Genomic DNA, 20850 nt, shown 5'->3' with positions numbered 1-20850 from the left:
CTGGCCTAAATAGCAACTGAAATTATACTACCATCATTGTAATGTTCCATTGCACTTTGGATTATTTATTTTCCACCCCGAAAAAAAAAAGAGATGTAGGTGCCTGTATTTTTTTATTTTCACAAGGTTACCATATATCCTCTCATAAACACTGGTGCTTTGTTATCCCTTTTAAATGGTGTTTCGCCCCTCTACAAACCACGTGAAGATCAACACAATGATTGGACTAACGTAGCAAATTAAATTACTTTCATTATTTAGCACAAAAAAAGTGTTCGCCGCCCAAGACATAACATCCTCGTAAATCACGAGGCACTAGTGAAGAAACCGAACGGTATTGTCAGGATTCGCAGCATCTTGTCCAAACCAATGGCTAAACGCTTGTTCTGGTTCTATTCCGGCGTGAGTTTCGCGTTGTTTGCGCAGCGCTCTCCGACTGCAGTCGGGCAGTGCCAGTCTGGATCACTTCACCAGCACCGCAGGAATTTCCTTCATGACAACTGGATACGACTCCTAAATGAAAACGACATCGGAGAAACTCGTCCTTCGTATGCGGTCACCATCATGTTGGATAACTGCTCGGATTTTGGCAACATAACGCAGCTGGTGGTTCCGGTGGTCCACAGCGTCCCAGCTCTTGTGTTCGGGATCTTACTGATCATGGTCGTCACTTTCGGCAACGTGCTCGTGTGCTTAAGTGTTTACTCGGAAAAAGCTTTAAAAACTACGACAAACTATTTCATCGTGAGTTTAGCGTTTGCTGACCTGCTTCTGGCGGTTCTGGTTCTGCCACTCTTTGTTTACGCAGAGGTAAAAATCAACTTGGCTCCACCCTACAAGCTCTTTAAATTATCCATAGATACACACAAGCAACAGTTTCACACTAATGCACGAATTCTCAACTAAACGCAGCTTTTTCATATATTATAACACTGTGATGTATCTGAACAGGCTGTTGACTGGACAATTAATGTTATGTGCATTAATTGAGGCTGCTAATTAACGAAACCGCATTGAATGAAAGTCTGCTTGCACGTTTATTTGACTACCAATAAGTAAAGTATGACTCATATGTGTTGAAAGTTTTAAAGGAAATGTAATCACAGCTCTCATTAGGTGTTAAAAGTCACCTGTCTGCTAAAGTATGTGACTCAGAGAACACTGGTGAGACATCCTCTTTAATTGGCTCCAACTGTGATCTTGTCGTGCACCACACCAGCCCTTTGCAGGTTATTTTAATATCAATCAAACAAACTTTGTGTCACACTTTTTATACTAAAAATGTGATCTAAAAATTTAATTGGTGGCCTGCCAGCATATATTTAACATCTTAAACAATGGAAAGTTTATTATTTTGGAAAATGTAAGAAGGAAATGGAAAGGGAGTGTTTTACAGAAACAATGTTTCCTTAAGTGGGCTGGAGTGATGCAAGAGCAAAGAGGATTAAAGATTTTTGGTGGCTATTCAGAGTTTTAGCCGTTAATGAGAGTGTGTGTTTGTGTGTGCATGTGTATATGTGCGTGCATGTGTCTATAGTTCCAGGGTGGAGTCTGGTCATTGAATATGTTTGTATGTGATGGCCTAATGACCATGGATGTGATGCTGTGCACTGCATCCATCTTCAACCTCTGCGCCATCAGTGTGGACAGGTAAGCGTGTGCCCCTCTCAACAGTCACACTGAAATACATTCACCAGGCACTTCACGGGGTACACTAAGTGTATAATGAGATCCAATACAAGAGCTGAATACACATTGTTTACCTTCAAGAAAAAAAATGTGTCCTATAATCTATTTTCATCAGAGAAAGGAGCCGACTGCTGATATTTGTCAATATTTTATATATTTATATCAAAGGGTGGATAGCATGTACACTTTTAGACTTGTTTGTGGAATGTATTTTAAGTCAGAACACACATATATACACACATACAAATATATATATATATATATATATATAACTATTTAATCACAAAAAATTCCATGATTAATCAAAATTTTCAACTACTATTTTTAGCAAAGCTTATAACAGATATTTACTTGAATAATATCTTGGAATTGATGCAAAATCACCAAATATGAAGTATATTTAATTCAAAGACTGTTCTGATCGCTTTCTTCGATTCTTGAATACGATCTAAATGGAGACGTCTTTACAGACATTTATTTTCTAAACATTTCTCAAAACTGCCCACAAGCGCCACACTCCAGCAGAGTTGGTTTGCAAGGCTCAGTGCTAATTTAAACACAGTGTTTTGTTATTAGACGTGCTAAAGACAGCTAATATGGCACAATATTTGCAAAGTATGCAAATTATTTTTTAAGTAAATCAAATTGAGTTAAAATATCTAACTGAGTTGAAATTTTTGGGATTAATCACCTGAGTTAATGCTTTAATTTTGACAGCCCTAATATATATATATATATATATATATGTATATATATATATATATATATATATATATATATATATATATATATATTCCCTGTAGTCCATTGTGTGCTGTTAATAACCTTGCAATGTCAAGGAGCAGTTGTAATGTGCATGGAATGAACCTGAGGTAATACAACAATACAGAAGAGTAAACTGCCTCTTTCCTGGCTATGCGATACAGTTTAAGCAACAATATGTTGGCAATGCATTATATTTTACTGGAGGTTTTATGATGGTGATTATAATAAGCTTGCTGGGTTGATGCTGTTAAATTCCAGTCCTGTCGGTAGGTGCCGATCAAGTGAAATTACAGCGTGCGTCCCAACTTTCATAAAGAACAATTCCTATGTAATTTAGGTACCATGAACTTGATATGAGTCAAGTAGCTTTTTGGTGATGTTAAGGTAGAACACATCAACCAAGTGAGGTATATAAATACAAATGTATACACATTACAAGTCATCCCGGTCCCCAAAAGAAGTAAAAAATATGACAAGTATACGTGACAACTGACAGGAACACCAGCAGCACCAACAAGCAAATTAGCCGAAAAAGACAGAATGAAACAGGAAAGTAAATACTACAAGTAAACTGATGAGACAACAAGGAACAACAAGACATGAGTGGCTGTGGGAGCCAACATCTTAACACAAGGGGAAGGGCGAACTAGAACAGGTGAAAACGCTAACTTAGCGAGCAAGATAAGATAAGACATGAACATGGAACATAACAAAACAAGACATACACTAAATTAAAGATAATCTAAACAGGAAAAACACAGGTCATGACCAGTTGGCTGGAGTGGGTGACTTCAATATGACTGTAAAGATCTATCTGACATCCATTTTATTTTCTAGTTACGTGGTAGAGTTCTGGCACCACATATTTCCACTTTACGCTGTTTTAAGTGGGATGAAAATAAAATCAAATATGAACACCAGCCTGGCCCATAATGCACACAGTGTATATTTGGAGTAACATGTAAATATGGGACAGTATGTAGAAAGTATTGCTATGTTCCTTACGTATTAAGTTGAACACACAAAAAAAAAAAAAAAGTTGAACCATGAAAGAATTTTTATTTTCTTTATTTGGACAAATACATTTGAGATATAATGTCCATAAAATATCAATAAACTTTCTTGTTGCAAGCCACACCAAAAGGAAAAAAAGTCACTGAATCATTCCTTTACCCATCCAACAGCAAATAAACAATGCTAGAGTTAACCAGCCATTGTTTATCTCCAAGTTATCATTGGTTTTTAGAGCTATTCTAAATTTTCACAACCATGTGTGTGCACTGAGTAATGGACTATCACAGAAGCATTTTTTTTTTAGCCCTAAGACTTGTCAGTAAAAACAGAGCAAATAAATACCAGCTATACCAGACAACACCATGTACAGTGTCCAGAAAAGTGCCAAATAAATCCGATACTTTGATTATTATTATTATTATCATTCTGGCAAGCGAAAAAAATTTATGGCGTGCACATGGGTTCCTGCCTACGAAAATAGGGTCCATAGATATGTTATTTTAGCTGGTAAATCTCAGTCATAAGTGCTTTGGAGCTATATCTCTCTTTTTAAACCTTACGACATTCTCACTCTTGTGCTCTTCAAAATGTGCTTAATTTGATTTGTAGGGGTCATGTTAAACTTGACATTTATTTCCTTGATTCATTTTTCAAAGATTAATGAAAAAAATGCCATCATCATCCATATATCTCTTCTTCTCAAAGTGGAGAACAATGATGCGTATATTCTCTGGACATTAGTCATTTTCTTTTAAATATTTAACACAGTATCTGGTTAATCATTGAAGTTGCTGGGAGCAAGAGACGAATCAATCTTTGGCAAAGCCTTTTGCAGATTTTGAAGTTTCTTATGTGTGCTCTCTCTATATGTCATTATTATTGACCTTTTATTGTTCACAGATAATATTTCCATATAGCTAAACTAAGATAAAAGCCTGAAACAAGATGACCATTGTTAAAATAGAGTTATGATGATGTGAAAAGCCTGTACGATATGTTCACTTCGCCAACAGATACAAATCGTCAAACTTCCGTCTATTTTCCGAGTCATGGACAAGCGAAAGACTCTGCCATCAAATCCAGGTTAGGAAATTGGGTAGAATATGGCAAAACAGCGGAGCTCGTGTACGTGATGCAATTGGCTGGCGACCATCCTTCGCCCAATGTCAGACAGCTCGGATAGGTTCTAGCTCAGTCGGAAAAGCACTACAGAGAATAGATGTACAGTCGTAGTGCGGTAAAGGGAAATTCAAAATACAGGGCAAGCTCTGGATTCATCAATTGTCAACCACAGGCTAGTTTTGGTTTGAATGTGGGCCAAGAATTAATCAATTGCTTTGATTCTAGTTCTAACTGCTAAAGCAATGTCAACCACTATGTTACCAATGACTTAATCTTGAATGGCTGGAGCCTATCCCAGCTATCTTCGGGTAGTTAGGCCGGGTACACCCTGAATTGGTTGCCAGCCAATCACAGGGCACAGAAAGACAAACAACCATCCACGCTCACGCTCATACCTAGGACCAATTTAGAGTGTCCAATCAACCTACCATGCATGTTTTTGGAATGTGGGAGGGAACCCTCGCAGGTACGGAGAGAACATGCAAACGATACACAGGAAGGCCAAAGCCAGAATCGAACCCACGACCTTTGCACTGTGAGGCCATTGTGCTAACCAGTCGCCCATGGTGCTGCATTTATTTTCATCTGAGAAAGGAGGAAAGGAGCCTACTGCTGATATTTGTCTATTTTATGTATGTATATCAAAGGGCGCATAGCATGAACACTTCTAGACTTGTTTGCCGAATGTATTTTAAGTCCGGCAGAATGAGGGAGCAAAAATAACAGTTGCCAATAGAAACATATGCTCCTCAAATAGATGAGATTAAGCATCCCTCCATCCGTTTTCTATCCCACATACATATTAATACTCATTAAAGTTGCGGTTGAGCTATCCCAGCTGACTTTATGCCCTGGACTGCAGAATATTAACAGTTACAATTTCTTCTTTTGTTTTGCAGGTTCATTGCAGTTGCCATTCCTCTAAATTATAACCGCAAGCATGTGGACCATCGTCAACTCATCCTGCTTTTGGGCACTTGGTTACTCGCCCTAGCTGTGGCCTCACCTGTTATCTTTGGAATCAACAATGTAGCGGACCGTGACCCCAGCAACTGTAAACTCGAGGACAATAACTATATCATTTATTCCTCCATCTGCTCCTTCTTTATTCCATGCCCGATCATGGTCCTGCTATACTTTGGTGTCTTTCGCGGCCTGCGGCGCTGGGAGGTCGCACGTAAGGCCAAACTGCGCAGCAGCATTGAAGCCTGCAGAAAGCTGCAGCATGCGGTCATCGCCACCGCCCTGCCCCCGCTGGCGGGGGCCATCCCCGGGCCTTTGCAGATGCCTCTACCTAGGATGATTGAAAGAGACTTTGCTCAGTCACGTCTTGACGATATGGATGACTACATAATGCAAGAGATTCCTAAACCCCGTCAGTACGGAGCGAACTCTGTACCCACTGTGACCTACAGCCAAGAACAACACAGCAAGAAAGGAGCCAAAATCAACAGCAGGGAAAGGAAAGCCATGAGGGTGTTGCCTGTTGTAGTCGGTGAGTTTCTCTTTTTTCACATTTTTTTTTACATCATGTGGTTAAAGCCTACAGCCTAATGACACTGGTCAACAAAAGATTCATTTTTTAATCAGAGATGCAAATTAACTTTTCTAGATTTATTTTGCTGATTCGGAATATGCCCTCATTTATTCTGTAGCACATCCGGTTTTCATTATAATTAATAATGAGAATAATAATAATAATATATAAAACTACATTTAATATAATGGTCTTTGACTTGTACAACGCTTTTCCACCTATTAAGGTACTTAAAGCGGTTCACACTGACTTTGCATCTACCTGTTGATGACACACCATCAGGAACAACTGGGGATTCAGTATCTTGTTCAAGGACACGTTGACATAGTCACAATGGCCAGGGATAGATCCCACAACCTCTGGGTTGGAAAAATAACACTCTATACCATGCCGTCCGACAAAAAATTTATTATACTACATGTAATATGATAACACATCAGGTTCAGAAATACGTGACTTTCAAAAGGAAACTGAATAACGAGAGGAAGCAGAATCTTTACTTTGACCTCTGCAGGGTTGTCAACGTAAGAGCCCTTAGATACATTGCCTGGGAACTCAAAGACTGAAGTAGTGATGCACGTTATGACAAATTTCAACCGATAATTTCCTGCTTTGTATAGCAGAGATAGATAGATAGATAGATAGATAGATAAGATTTTTATTTATCCAGCTTTTCATGTTCCTTTTTCCAGATGTTGCTATCATTCAGTATAGCTACATCAATCATGATTGCTGTCTTCTAATGTTTATCCATGACCATTATGTCAGGCTCGTTGACTATCATTAGTTTGTCAGTCTGGATGTGGAAGTTTCACAGGATATTGGCCTGGTTGTTTTCAACTACCCTTGGAGTTGTTTACCATTGAGAATCTGGAACCTCTAATCCATATTTGGCACTGAGTATGTTTGTCCATGTATGACTTGCCAGCCAGCATCTTACACCCTGCTGTGATACAATATGCTGCATCTTTGCACAGCCGACATCTGGGATCCTATCTGGTGTGGTGGGACCCTGTCCCCTATTTATCTTGTGTTTAGTGCCTGTTGTGCTGCCATGATTAGCGCCTCTGTGCTGTCTTACAACCTCTGACCCTACAGTGTTGACCCAACAGTTGAGTTACAAAATTGACCAAGCATTTTGAAAAATGCACGATAACCAATCCATTGTCTTTGGTGTTAGCCTTTACCCTTACCTTACCATTTCCATAAAAGGAACTCTCGATTGGCTTACTCAGTTGTTCAGTAGGGAGCTATGAATTTATATTGAATGATCAAAATTAGCAAAAAAAATGTGACGCACCATAGGCTCCTGTTGGAGCGATTCAAGCAAGCATTGCCTCATTGTCAAACCAGGCCAAGTGCCAGTTCAGCATGTCATAATTTATCTTCCTCAGAACCCATGTCACGCCACAGGGAGCAATCCCCCTTGCCCCGAGGGTGGTTCTTGGGCATGAGTTAATTCCCCACACAGCTCACATCATGATGCCCTGCAAGAAAACAGCCCCAGGATGAAGTGAACTGGTCCATGGAAATGGACAAAGCTTTTGACTCAACCAAGGCTGCGTTGGGCTCCGATGCTCTGCTTTCTCACCTGCCTCCCACCACCCCAGTTGCCCTCACAACAGACGCATCAGACTATGCAGAGGGTGTGGTGTGTGTGCAGTAAGTGGGCAGGGTCTGGCAACCACTGGCATACATCAACAGGCAGCTCCATGACAACAAGAGGAATTACAGTATCTTTGACAGAGATCGCCACCACCAGCAGAATTTTGACTATGACCCGGGGAAGTCAGGGCACATTGAGTCAGAGTGGATCATGTTCCATGCCTGCATTGTTGAGGCAGTCGATCTGAGCTTTGGCTGTAAGGTGGTCGGTGCCTGTCGTGGCGGCAATCCCCAAACTCTCTGGTGGACACTGGGGGTAAGGGAAGCTGTCAAACTGAAGAAAAAGTCAGATTTTGTCAGTGGGACTCTGGCAGCAGCTGACAGATACTGAGGTGCCAAATGGAAAGCAGCTTTTGTAATCAATGAGGCAAAAACTCGGGCGTGGGAGCAGTTTGGTGAGGCCATAGAAATGATTTCCAGACGGCTTCTGGGATATTCTGGTCCACCATCCGGCGTCTCAGGAGAGGGAAGCAGCTCACAATTAACACTGCATATAGCGGAGATGGTGTGTTGCTGACCTCTACTTGGGACATTGTGAGTCGGTGGGGGGAATACTTCAAGGACCTCCTCAATTCCCCCAACAAGCCTTCCATTGAGGGAGCAGAGCCTGAATACTCCGCGGTGGAGTCGCCTTTCTCTGGGGTTGAATTAACCAAAGTGGTTAAAAAGCTCTGTGCCTCTGGATTGGTAGACCGGGGAAGCAGCCAAATATGAAGCAGTTGGGATGAAACTCAGCACCTCCAAATCTGAGACTATGGTCTTTAGTAGCAAAAAGGTGGGGGGGCTTTCTCCGGGTCGGGGATGAGATTCTACCGGAAGTGAAGGAGTTTAAGTATCTTGGGGTCTTGTTGACAAGTGAGGATGGAAAGTGAGATCAACAGGTGGATTGGTGCAGCGTCTGCTGTGATGCCAACCTTGTATCGGTCTGTTGTGGTGAAGAAGGATCATAGCTGAAAGGTGATCTACGTTCCTACCCTTACCTATATGGTCACGAGCTGTGGATCATGACCGAAAGAATTTAATCCGGGATGCAAGCGTCCGAAATCCGCAGGTTGCCTGGCCTCTATAGTGTTAGAAACTCGGTCATCCAAGACGGACTCAGAGTCAAACAGCTGCTTCTCCAAATTGAGAGGAGCCAGAAAAGGTGGCTTGGGCAACTGATTAGGATGCCTCCTGGACGCCTCCCGGGTGAGGTTTTTCCAGGCATGTCCCACTGGGAAGAGGCCCAGAGCACGATTCAGGACACGTTGCAGAGACTATGTCTCCCAGACATGCAAGTGATTTAGGTCACAAATCTTTTTGCAAACTGAATTAAACATGTATGACAAGACACCACAATTTCTTGAAAGGAACTTTAAAATTTAGGTTCCAAATGAAGGTCAGTGTTCTGATGACTGCAGGTGAGAAAACCTTGCTGGTACCGAACTCAAACCAAAAGTCAAAATGATCTATTTGCTTGTCACTATTTTCTCTGACACATTAACAATGCGAATGAGATTATTTACAATAAGATTAAAATATTTCTCCCAGAATAGACTTCAACCAGAATAGGTCACAAGTAGTTCAGTCTATGTTGGTCTGAAATTGCCCAGAGTTTATCAGAGGAGGCTAAATTCCCCCTAATTAGATTTAGAATTACTGAATCTGGAATCATGTGAGTATGAATGGTTATTTGTCTGTGTGTGCCCTGTAATTATCTGGCAACCAGTCCAGCGTACTCCCTGCCTCTCACCCAAAGTCGGCTGGCTTACAGTTGGTTATCATTACCATGGCGCTAGTAAGGACAATCGCTAAAGAAAATTTCCTCCCACGTTCCAAAAACATGGTTGGTAGGTTAATTGAACACACTTAATTGTCCCTAGTTGTGACAGTGAGTGTGAATGGTTGATTTTCTATGCGTGCCCTGCGATTGGCTGACAACCATTTCAGGGTGTAACCAGCCTACTGTTCAAAGACAGTCAATAGACCCATCTGCTCTGACGTCACATTCGTGTACCGTGTGTAAAGGTCTATGTTTGAGGGCAAGCGGTTGATTGATCCAACAACAAAATCGCCCAAATCAAAGTCAAAATCTGTTAATAATGCAGGAATACAACTGTTATGCACTGATTGAATATCATAGAACAATTTTTGTTGGTTTTGAATACATTTTCACAAGATAATCTCAAGGTTAGGCAATTTTTAGTTTTACGTTGCTCCAACATAGCACATTTCATACACAAGGCAACTCAGTGGTGGTGCGTAAGTGTGTGTCTGTATATTATTTCTCCAGCCATGGTGTCATAAATGATGGTATTATGAGGGGGATTAATTCAAATCGGTCTATGTAGGACTTCATTGAAGGTCTACGTGTGAAATGCTTGGCCCACCACTGCAACTCAGTGCGGTTGAGGATAGATCTCTCAACTTCCAGGTTGAGAGACGGCCACTCAACACCTGAGCCATGCCGCTCATACGGTGTATAAGTATTTTGCTGGTCTCAGGTAGAATCTTGTACCTCTAAACTTGGTCTCGTTTTAAAGACATCAACAATAATACACAAACAGAGTAGTAGCAGAATGGCTCAGGTGTCAGGGAGCACCAACCACATTACGTTATATTGTGTAGGATAAGTGATATGTGCCCCCTGTAAAGTATACTTTTTGAGTAAAAAAGTTCTTTCAAATAAATATCATTCCCCATTTTTTACAGTCTAGCAGTGACCATTTTTTAAACTAAACAAAAGGAGATCATCTAGCAACCTGTTCAGGGTGTACCCAGCCTACTGCCCAAAGTCAGTTGGGATAGGCTCCAGCATGCCTGCGGCCCTCATGAGGACAAAAAGCGGTTCAGATAATGGATGGATGGGTAAACTTAAGGAGACTGTTGACTGATAGCGTTTATTTCCCGTGCACATGCTCTCAAACATGGCGATCAGAAACTAAGCTTTGTGGGTAAAATGATGAAGTGATTTCAACAAAAATGGTCTATACCTAAATCCCATTGAGCATCTGTGGCAAGACTTGAAAATTGCTGTTCGGTAGACGCTCACCATCCAATCTGGTTGAGCTTGATCTTTTTTCCAAAGACAAATGAGCAAAAGTTTTAATACCTAGACAAGACAAGGGAAAGGTGGCTTGACAAAATATTGATGCAGAGGGGCTGAATATAAATTTATACATTATTCAGATTTTCCTTTTTTTTTTTTTTTTGCTTAAAATTTTGAAAGCTTTGTATTATTTCCATTTCAATTCACAACTGTGTACTACTTGCGGTGGTTGACCACAAGAAGTCTCAATTAAAAAAAATAAATAAATAAATTGTCGTTGTAAGATGGAAAAATTTAGAAAAAGTTCAAGGGGTATGTATACGTTTTCAAGGCACTGTGATCGTACTCACTGAATCTCAGATGATAAGATTATCATCGTCACACAAGACCAAAGTCTTCAATTCCATCAAAAGTGAATCAACGAAATACCAAAGAAGATAGGAGATGAACTGATTAAACCAGTAAGACATTCCATTGAGGGGGACTTCCAACAGCATCTATTTAATAATCTGCCATTGCACTGAACAAATTATTTAATAACGCTTTATCAGTGGAGCTCAAGTGTTTCAAACATTGATCCCTCAGGCATACGCACTTCCAACTTGTAATAAAATATTGTTCTTTGGATTGTGATAAAAGTAGAACATCTACAAAAAAGACAAAACAGAATGAATCCTTTGATACTGGCAGTCAAATACAAAAATATTTCTGATAATTGTTCTATGCGGCCCCAATCATCTAAACACAATATTGATGAATTTTGCATTGTGGAATGTGAATTAAGCAGCAAAATCCACCCATTTCTAGCTATCACGGTTGTTCGGGATTTAGGAATATTTATTGGCCAAGCTAAATTAAGAACAAGGATCAGACCTGACTTTCAGTATAAATACAAAATGAATCACTAAAACACCATTTTTACCATCTGAAAAACATTTGCTAAAACTATTACTCTATGAATCACTGAATTGTTTACCTCCAAAATACATCAGAGAAATGCTGATTGAATATAAACCCAGTAGGATAATGAGATCTGCTGACTTGGGACCAGAGTTCAAAGTAAACATGGTAAAGCTGCATTCAGCTGTTATGCTGCACACCAATTTAATAAGCTTCCACCTGAACTGAAGTCAGCCCTGAGTTAAAATGCTTGCAAATCCAGTTAAAAAATATCCCATTTTTCCCCATACCTTTGATTCAGGTCCTCTAAACATTTTTTTCTTTTAGGTGCTTTAAAAACTACTTTTATTTAATTACTTTACTTTTAAAAAGTGAAAGTGGTTAACGCTGGTGTTCGCTTCACACTGCTGTCACATCTACCTGCTCATTTAGATGTAGGTCACAGGTGTCAAACTCCAATCCTGGAAGGTTGCTTTCCCGCATGTGTACCATCTCACCCGGCTGCAACACACCTGATTTAAATGAGCAAGATACTGATCATGCTTCTTAAGATCTTGCTGATCATTTGAATCAGGTGTGTTGCACCCAGGAGAGATTGAAAGCATGCAGGAAGGCGACCACCCAGGATTGGAATTTGACACCTCGGCATGTGGGTGGTATATCTTCGTTTATGTGAAGCACCTTGTGTATGAAATGTGCTATATACAAAAAACTGCTTTGGTTTGCCTTGAAAATGGATGGATTGTCATGACCCGTGTCTGCCACGTCAGTGTTTTTGTTGTTATTTTCTTCCCTCCTTCCTGCCATGTGCTTTTGTTATTGTTTTCGTCACCTCCCTTCCATGTGCACCTTGTTTTTGTTTTGTCAGCTGAGAGGGGCGTTTCCCTCTCAGCCTTTTCGTTCTCACCAGCCACGCACCTGTTCCCAGTTCATCATCACGCACCTGTTTCTCATCTGCTCCCTTGATCACTGTTTATTTAAACCCCCCCAGACCGACACCACATTGTCGGGTCATTGATCATGCTGCCGCATTTCTCCTCTGTGTCTCGCTTGTTGCCGCATTTCATGTACTGCCACGACCACGTTTATTACCTGCCCTGTTGATGCTCTCTAGTTTCCTTATCCTTGTGCCCGTTCAGTCTTGTTTAGTTGCCTTTTGTTGTTTCTTTGTCCACGCCCCGTTGTTTGTCCCTGCTGAGCTCCGGAATAAATCCCCTTTAAGTTTCACCTACCCCTGCTTCCTCGCGTCTTGGGTCCACCTCCTCATCGCCGCAAGGCGAACGCTGACATGGATACTGTAAAAGAAATGCTGATATCATATAATGCCAGTGGGGGTCTGAGATTTGCGGATTTGGGTCAGATAGTGAAGCACTGGTTTCATAACAAACATGGTGAAGTAGCATTTAGCTGTTATGCCGCACGCAAGTGGAATAAGCTGCCATCAGAAGTGAAATCAGTCCCAATTGTACATGCTTTTAAATCCAGGTTAAAAGAATATGCCCTTTTCCCATACTTTGATTAAGCTATAATAACCACTTAAAATCAACCAAAATCAAAGTTTTTGGTTTGTAAATAGGTTTTATTGTTTACATTATACATTTTAAGAATTCTTAGCAAGCTACTTTTGTTCTCTGCTTTTCCTTTGAATATCTTTCGCTGTTTTTTGTGAATGCTCTCGGGTGTTATGCATTTGTTGTGTGAAGCGCATTGATTTGCCTTGCGAATGAAATATGCTACATAAATAAAACCGAGTAAAATAAAACATAAGCTTATGATGAATGTCAGTTCTCCCAGATTGACACTGTAAAAGAAACATTACCTCCCAGCATCATGAACTGCAAGTTGGATCATTTATGGATGGATGAAAATCTTTGGCACTACATACTCCAACCGTCCAGCTATATTCCAAACTGCTTATCCTCACTAGGGTCTCGGACCATACTTGTCAGGTTTAAAAGGTCCTGACGCCTTCATTAGACTGAATTAAATACTGAGAACCAGAGGAATCACCAGGGAAGGTTTTGTCTTTTCTCCATCGCGATGGGAGGAGAAGCCAGGAGGTGAAGTAGGCGTCATGCCAGTTCAATCTCCCGCACTCTCACTGACTTCTTCGCCCATCCCTCTGGACTTTATTCAAAGAAAAACGAAACCTATGGAAAGTGAAACCCAAACAAGCGTGTGGGTGTGCGCATGTGTGCTGAAGCAATGATGTGCGTGTCTGTGAGTGTGTGTGTAATTATCATTGATACAAATAGTGTATAAAAAACATGATTAAAAATACACAAACTATTTACATACTCTCACAATACTCCAAACGGCATGATGAATTAATGGCAGCTCAGTCTGTAAGGACTTTGCCTTTGGTGTGGGAGGACACAAGTTAAAGACCCACTGTGGACCAAAAGGTAGTCTGCTTGTTGGTTTATGTTGAGCTTCCCTTGAGAACTGCACCGTCCCCTGCTCAAGTGGTGCAGACCTCGTTGTGCATCTCTTACACTCTGAATCCCTCCTTGTGAGTTGAAGTTCCTCTTGATGGTTATAATTAGCATCAAATAAAAATATGAAAAAATGAAACAATATTTAATATAGTTCTTTTTATTGGCTCTCACTGTTGAACAATGTTCGAATGGATCAAATAGCCTGGCCAGTGATTGCAGAGACCTAAGAGTAAGGGCATGTTTAAAAAAAAAACTCTTATAGTAACAGTACACACACGGGGCCTTATTTTGATAGACAGGCAGCCATGATCTCGCCGTACAAACAGACGTAACTTCATTTTTGTGCCAGGGCAATTGCATTCAACCATGTTTGGGATTCTCATTGGGTATTCCGGCACATGGAACTGCCCCTCCCACTACACACCTGACAATTTGGTGACAGGAAATAAACGGCACTCTGTATAAAAACGGGCCATCCTCATTTTTGTGCCGGGGCATTATAGTTTTGGGTGTTTGTGAATTTGATCGACGCGCTCCGCCTCACTCTGATCAAGGCGGTCTCCATTTGCTCACGTCACATGTGCGGCCGGCAAGGGAAGAGCGTGCAGTTTACTTGTATAAATGCACTTTGCATGCTCCAATGTCATGCAGGGACCCCAGAGAGTCTATTTCTGCTTCCACAATTTCAAAGCCTACTTGAGGCTCTGACCACCCTGATTTTATTGGAGATGAGGGGAGCTGATACAATTGAGTCGGCTACTCACACTCACTCACGCCCATTTCTACCTGTGCAAATTCTAAGAAAATATCAATAGAACCAAAACTCCACCCAAATGAACAGTTTGGGCCCTATTTTGGGAGACTGGCGGCCGCGCACTTGGCCTAAAAATGGCTATAGCTTCATTTCATTGCCGGGGCAAGTCTAGACATTCCGGGGACCGAAGGTGTTTTTTATGACATGCCGCCCAGCGCATCTGCAAATCTGGTTTAAAAAAATACACTAGACTTGGGCATGGCATGGGCGGGGAAACTCACCGTCGGGGGTGGTTATGTAAATTAACTCCATCGTTGTGAAGAATGGCTTGTTCACAGACATGATGGTTTCAGAAATAGGCAGATGAAAATGTACTTGATATTTTTTTAGTTCCAGACTAAATGAGAGGCCACTCACTGGAGCTCCAACTCTTTCTGTAAAATTAAAAGGAATGCTCTGCAATTTGCTCCCTTTTCGTCACTGTTGGGTGCGCTGTCCGGCCGAGGCCGGAAGCGAAGGGTGAACTCCACAAACGCTAACCACGATAAGAGTTTCAGACCAGATGTTTATTATGACCGACAGAGAACAATCATTCCATGAGCATCCTAAGCTATGGACTAGGGGACAATATAAATTTAGAGATATAATTAATATTACAAGCGCCGCGAGCGGCGAGAACGAAAAGCGCTGGCGGAGCGAGTCACACCAGGAAACAAAAACGAGATTAAACTTAAAGCACTTGCCGAGCAAGGAAAAACTAGAAAACTAGTGATGGTCCAACGACACCGAGGCGTCGATGCGCGCGCCGAGCTTCCAGGGCAAACCCCGTGTCGGTGCGCGTACTGCTTTGAAAAAGTCACGTGACCACTACCAGAATCGTGTCGACACAGCGGTCGCGCGCCAAACTGTGTTCATAAGGAAGCGTATCTGTCAACAGGATGGACGCTCAAAACAAGCATCGAGTTATTGGCGCGTTACTTTGCGTTAAATATCCGCAAGATGGAAGACGTCACTGTTGATGCGCACTCAGAGGTGCAGCGCTATATGTCAGCAGGACACGTTGCACGTACGGAAGACCCGCTCTTATACTGGAAGTCCATGGAGGCAACGTTCCCTCACCTATTTATATTAGCCACACAGGCGTTGTGCACACCGGCCTCTTCAGTGCCTTGTGAGAGGATCTTCTCAAAGGCGGGGGAAATTGCCTCAAAAAAAGAAATAGACTGAATAACAAAACGCTGGAGAAACTAATTTTTTGGAATAAAAATATTTCATTACAATGAGTCCATTGTCATTCACAACACTTTTACTTGGGCATTCAAACAAATGTTCTCTTAATTTATCAACTGCGTCTCGAATATCAAAGATTTTTTTTATGAAATTGCGTGTATGTAAAAATAATGTGAAAGCAAATGCCTAATCAGAATCAGAAATCCCTTTGTCATTGTACTCAAGTGTGCCACGAGATTAGAGAGCTCCCCTCTCCAGTGCAATACAACAATAATTCAGTTAAATATATAAATTAGATAAGATAGTGCGATGGAAAGTCATACGAAATAGGATATATAAAAACACATCACGTCGCTAATCAATGGAATTGGATAAAATTAGTTTGACAGATCAGTGTCAGATGACCCTGTCAAATGTTTCCTGCAAGTCCACCAGGTGTCAGTATTCAGCAACACAGTGTCAACACAGTGTCAATACATTGTGTCACTGTGTCGAAACGATACAGGATGCCTCATCTACCCATCACTATAGAAAACGCAAATGGTCTTACCGCAAAAGGGAAAGAGAAGTCCAAACCACGATAACGAGAACAAAAGACGAGCCGTAAACAAGCTGAACATGAATAAACTATGAACGAGAAACATAACACAAGGAACAACAAGGGGTAAACGTGAGCATAAGCTGTGAACATGAGCATTTCGGAGTAATTATATAAATTAAATAGTGAGGTCCATTAGCAGGTGATGAGCGTCAGCTGCGCGGCTGGGCGCGTCTGTCCGGTGACGCGCGGCGGGGAGCGCGCGGAGGGGACGCCCTCTGCTGGACAAGAAACAGTCGGGTCATGACAGTCACCTGCATTGTTACTAATATTATTTTTTCTTCATCGTTCTCCGCTCAAGTATTGTTACTGTCCTAAGATGTTCTTGTCAAGCTGCTTTGTGTCTGATTCATGCATTCTTGTGAGAGACACTTGATCACCAGACGAGTCGATGATAAATGATTATTACTAATACTGCTTTCATACAATCATGCAGGCTGCTTCCTCTTCTGCTGGACTCCTTTCTTTGTGGTGCATACTACTCGAGCTGTGTGCTTGTGGTGTGAGATCCCTCCCGGACTAACAAGCACGGTGACCTGGCTGGGCTACGTCAACAGCGCCCTCAATCCCATAATCTACACCATCTTCAACACAGAGTTCAAGAAATTTTTCAAGAAATGCTTCAGAAAATGCTTCTGCACATGCTTGATCTGATTAACATTGTGACCGTCGGCATTGTAACATTCCATCACCAGTTCACAATGTGGGTGGCTGAGATTGACCAATATATCGTATTTTGATTGTGTAGTGGTCATAAACTACATGCCATAACGCATCAATCTGTTGTACTTCTATATTGTCAGTTGGTAATGCGTTGTTTTGCTGCGATAACAGAAAAGCACAATCAATTGTAGACTGTCACAAATCAGAGGTGTGCCGTTTGAAAGTTTTTCTTAAGAACCTTATCGTCTGTGGATGACTATGAAAAGGGATGTCTGCCAAGAAAGATGAATTCAAGACCAAATTGTTCTCCTCCCCTTAAGACATCTTCTTAAACTTGTTTTTCTCTCACGATTGTGGCAGCGTGTATCTTGGCATAAGGACATTAATGTCACGATAGAGTGATGCTATGGATGTTATTATCAATGCTTTGAAACTGGAGGTGTGATTACTGGATTGATCCCAGGAAATTGTAAGTGGTTGGTTTCCATGGTCAGATGAAGCCTTTATTGTGGAATTGTATGGTCTCTTTCAATGTATTTCAGTGGCCATTTTTGGTTATTAACATGGTGGACCAACAATTTGACTACATGTGCATAACATTTCTTTCACTCACTTGGTGATCAGTCACTCAAAATGTAGCTTTTTGAATATACAAGCAATGGGTAGATCCCAATTTAGGTGAATCTCAAACTGGGTTGTAATTTTCTGTGGTTCAGAACCAAGTGGTGTCCCCAACTAGAACAGGGCGGTCCTCAAAAATAGACACAGTTCAAAATATTCGAGACAGCTCTCAGTATAGCACAGTGCAGTTACAGTATAAACAACACAACAGTGAACATATGATTAAATACATGTTATACTGAAAGTGTCATTCAAGCTGGACATTAGCACTAATGGCTAAATGTTTGACACAGCTATGAGATTTGGATATCATTCGATTGTGAAAGTGGCCAGTCGGTGTATTGTGTTTAGAATGAATTGTTTTTACTTTTTAACTCTTATCTATGGGATGCCATTTTATTTTCTTAAATTAATCTTATAATTATGTACGCCATTCTGAAAATGAAATCATCCCTGTGCTGAGCTAGAACTTTCCAAATTTATTGATTCATTACTGACTGTGCCTACTGCATCCAGGTTTCATGTGGAAACAAAAAAAAAGTATTTAAGCCACATAAGCAATCATGGCAAAACACAGTTGGCCTCTGGTGTTGTTAGTTTCTTCACAAAGTACAAAAGGCAAATGACTTTTATTTTAAGTCCGACTGCCAAGCACTATTACATTGATCTGCGATGCTAAAAACACCAAGCTCCACATATAGCCTGACTACTTTTATTATCAGTCCATCATTCATTTTTGTGTTATTAAAGAACATTGTGATTTGCTGCTTCTGTTAAGATTGACAATGTTACTATTCACAACATTTACAATTTACTAAATGCTCTGTGGCCCAACCCAGAACATTGGTGCACATACTGTATTCGATGTGATTTAAATAGACACTAGTCATCCTGATAGTGATGCTGGAAATAACAAAACAGGAAAACCTTTATAATCATGAGCCTCTTATCTCTGGCCATTTCTGAAATGTACTTTCTACCAAGGGCATAGCCAAAAACAACTCACTGGAGTGGTCAGGGCACCACAACACCTCATTGACTGGTGGTCGTGCATGTGTTTGTCATTTTTTAAATCATACCACCCACTGTCAGGGTTTATGAAATAAAATACAATATCCAAAATCTTGTGCGTGCAAGATTGGTGTATGTGTGCATTTGATTTCATGAAACAATGACTGCATGATAAACAATTACTTTTCGGTGATGTTTGCTTGCTCTGGAGTTAACGTAATGCCTGGTTGACAATGACTATAAGAATTGAATGTTTTTTATTTTGAAACATTATTTTAGAGTTTGCATATGATGAACTGTATCTTTAATTCTTAAGTCAAGTCAAGTCAATTTTATTTGTATAGCCCTTAATCACAGACAGTCTCAAAGGGCTTTACATAGCCACAATCGACATCCCCGATCTTAACCCCCAGGAGGGCAAGGAAAAACTCACAAAACCTCATTAGGGGAAAAGTGAGAAACCTTGAGAAGGGACCACAGATGGGGGAATCCCCCTTCCAGGATGACCAGGCTGCAATGGATGCCAACTGGGCAACATTTGGCACATACAATGATGCTATGCAATAATAGATGAGATAATATAAGAGTCAATTGAATGAAGTGCTGCAGGAAGATGACTTCAGTGGAGTGGGTCCTCATCCAGGGCCGTAATATCCGTAAATATGCAGTTAATATATAAAGTAAAAAAAAATAATCTGGTGGAGTATCAAGGTGTCTAAGAATACTCCATCTATGAGAAAATGGCAGAAAATCGCATCAAACTTTTCAGCGCTAGGGGGCCAGGCCACAGAGTGCAGGTCCGCTTGTTCTTTCCACTCAAGTCGTTGGAAATACAACTCCAACCATTGGTTCTTATCAAGATCTGAAGAAGACTGATTGCCTATGTTTTGCAAGATTGTTTCTCACTTCCCACACAGCCAACATGTCAGATGATATCTACCTCGGTATATTGAGATCCTGCTTTCCAGGTGGAAATCTTGGAATCTCTACCACCAAGGAGCAAGCGCCCCCACCACCGATCAAGAAATAAAGTTACAGCAATGGCGACGCTGCTTGTCTGCTCTAAAACAAATGATTCCCTCTTCTAAGAATTTGAGGAGAGACCCAGGACTGAATTAAATGCATCATCTCCTGTGTCTTTGTTGCTTTTCGAGCCACGCAGGACGTCACAGCTGAGACGCAACAAACTTGGCAAAGCTGCTTGGTTATATATTTAACAAGTTAACTTTGGAGCATATGTGGAGAGTTCCATTACAACGGAATGTCACACAACCCACACTCGAAGTTGTAGTTTGTGCCATGAAAACACTGTCATATTGATATCTTCTGCTGAGCGCAAAATTGTTAATACCGTTGAGTTTAAGACGGGTTTAGTTTGGTGATGGGTACGCTGTATTCAGGCTAGAAATGACAAGAATGTACTACTATACTTTCAAATGTATGAATAAATATTCATTGTCTTTTTCCTCATCCTTTCTTGAGACTGGCATATCCAATTTTCTAAATACATAATTGATGAGGATACTCCAGATTGTTACCAGATCATTTAGAACGGTACGAAATATTGTTTCCTCAAAATTATCCAGAATACATTGATCCATCCATTATCTGAAACAGCTTTTCCTCACAAGGGTCATGCTGGAGCCTATCCCAGCCGACAACCACTCTTGCTCATACTCACACCTAGGGCCAATTTAGAGTGTCCCATTAACCTACCACCATGCATGTCTTTGGAATGTGGGAGAAAAATCAGAGAACCTGGAGAAAACGCACTCAGGGAAGGGGAGAACATCTGAGCAACTGAAATCGAATCCA

General features: G+C 41.0%; 2 protein-coding genes across 2 annotated transcripts in view; one reads left to right on the top strand and one right to left on the bottom strand.

Moving 5' to 3' along the window:
• The first annotated feature begins 284 nt into the window (after positions 1–284).
• On the top strand, positions 285–19240 carry drd4b (dopamine receptor D4b). Its single transcript, XM_088295274.1, has 4 exons — positions 285–810; positions 1538–1650; positions 5490–6085; positions 17177–19240. The coding sequence occupies exons 1-4, from the start codon at positions 370–372 to the stop codon at positions 17392–17394; spliced, it is 1368 nt and encodes a 455-aa protein (XP_088151400.1). The 5' UTR covers positions 285–369; the 3' UTR covers positions 17395–19240.
• The window catches only part of sirt3 (sirtuin 3), a 17280-nt gene continuing 13311 nt past the window's right edge, over positions 16882–20850 (bottom strand). The window contains exon 7 of the mRNA XM_088295278.1: positions 16882–16958. Coding sequence (XP_088151404.1) covers positions 16893–16958 — 66 coding nt within the window. The 3' untranslated portion in view covers positions 16882–16892. The remainder of the gene's footprint in view (positions 16959–20850) is intronic.

The sequence above is a fragment of the Idiotropiscis lumnitzeri genome, chromosome 5 (assembly GCF_059441095.1).
Source record: "Idiotropiscis lumnitzeri isolate Australia: NSW breed Sydney's pygmy pipehorse chromosome 5, RoL_Ilum_1.0, whole genome shotgun sequence".
Lineage (NCBI taxonomy): Eukaryota > Metazoa > Chordata > Actinopteri > Syngnathiformes > Syngnathidae > Idiotropiscis > Idiotropiscis lumnitzeri.
The sequence above is the reverse complement of the archived record's forward strand: the minus strand, read 5'-3'. Positions and strand labels throughout refer to the sequence as shown.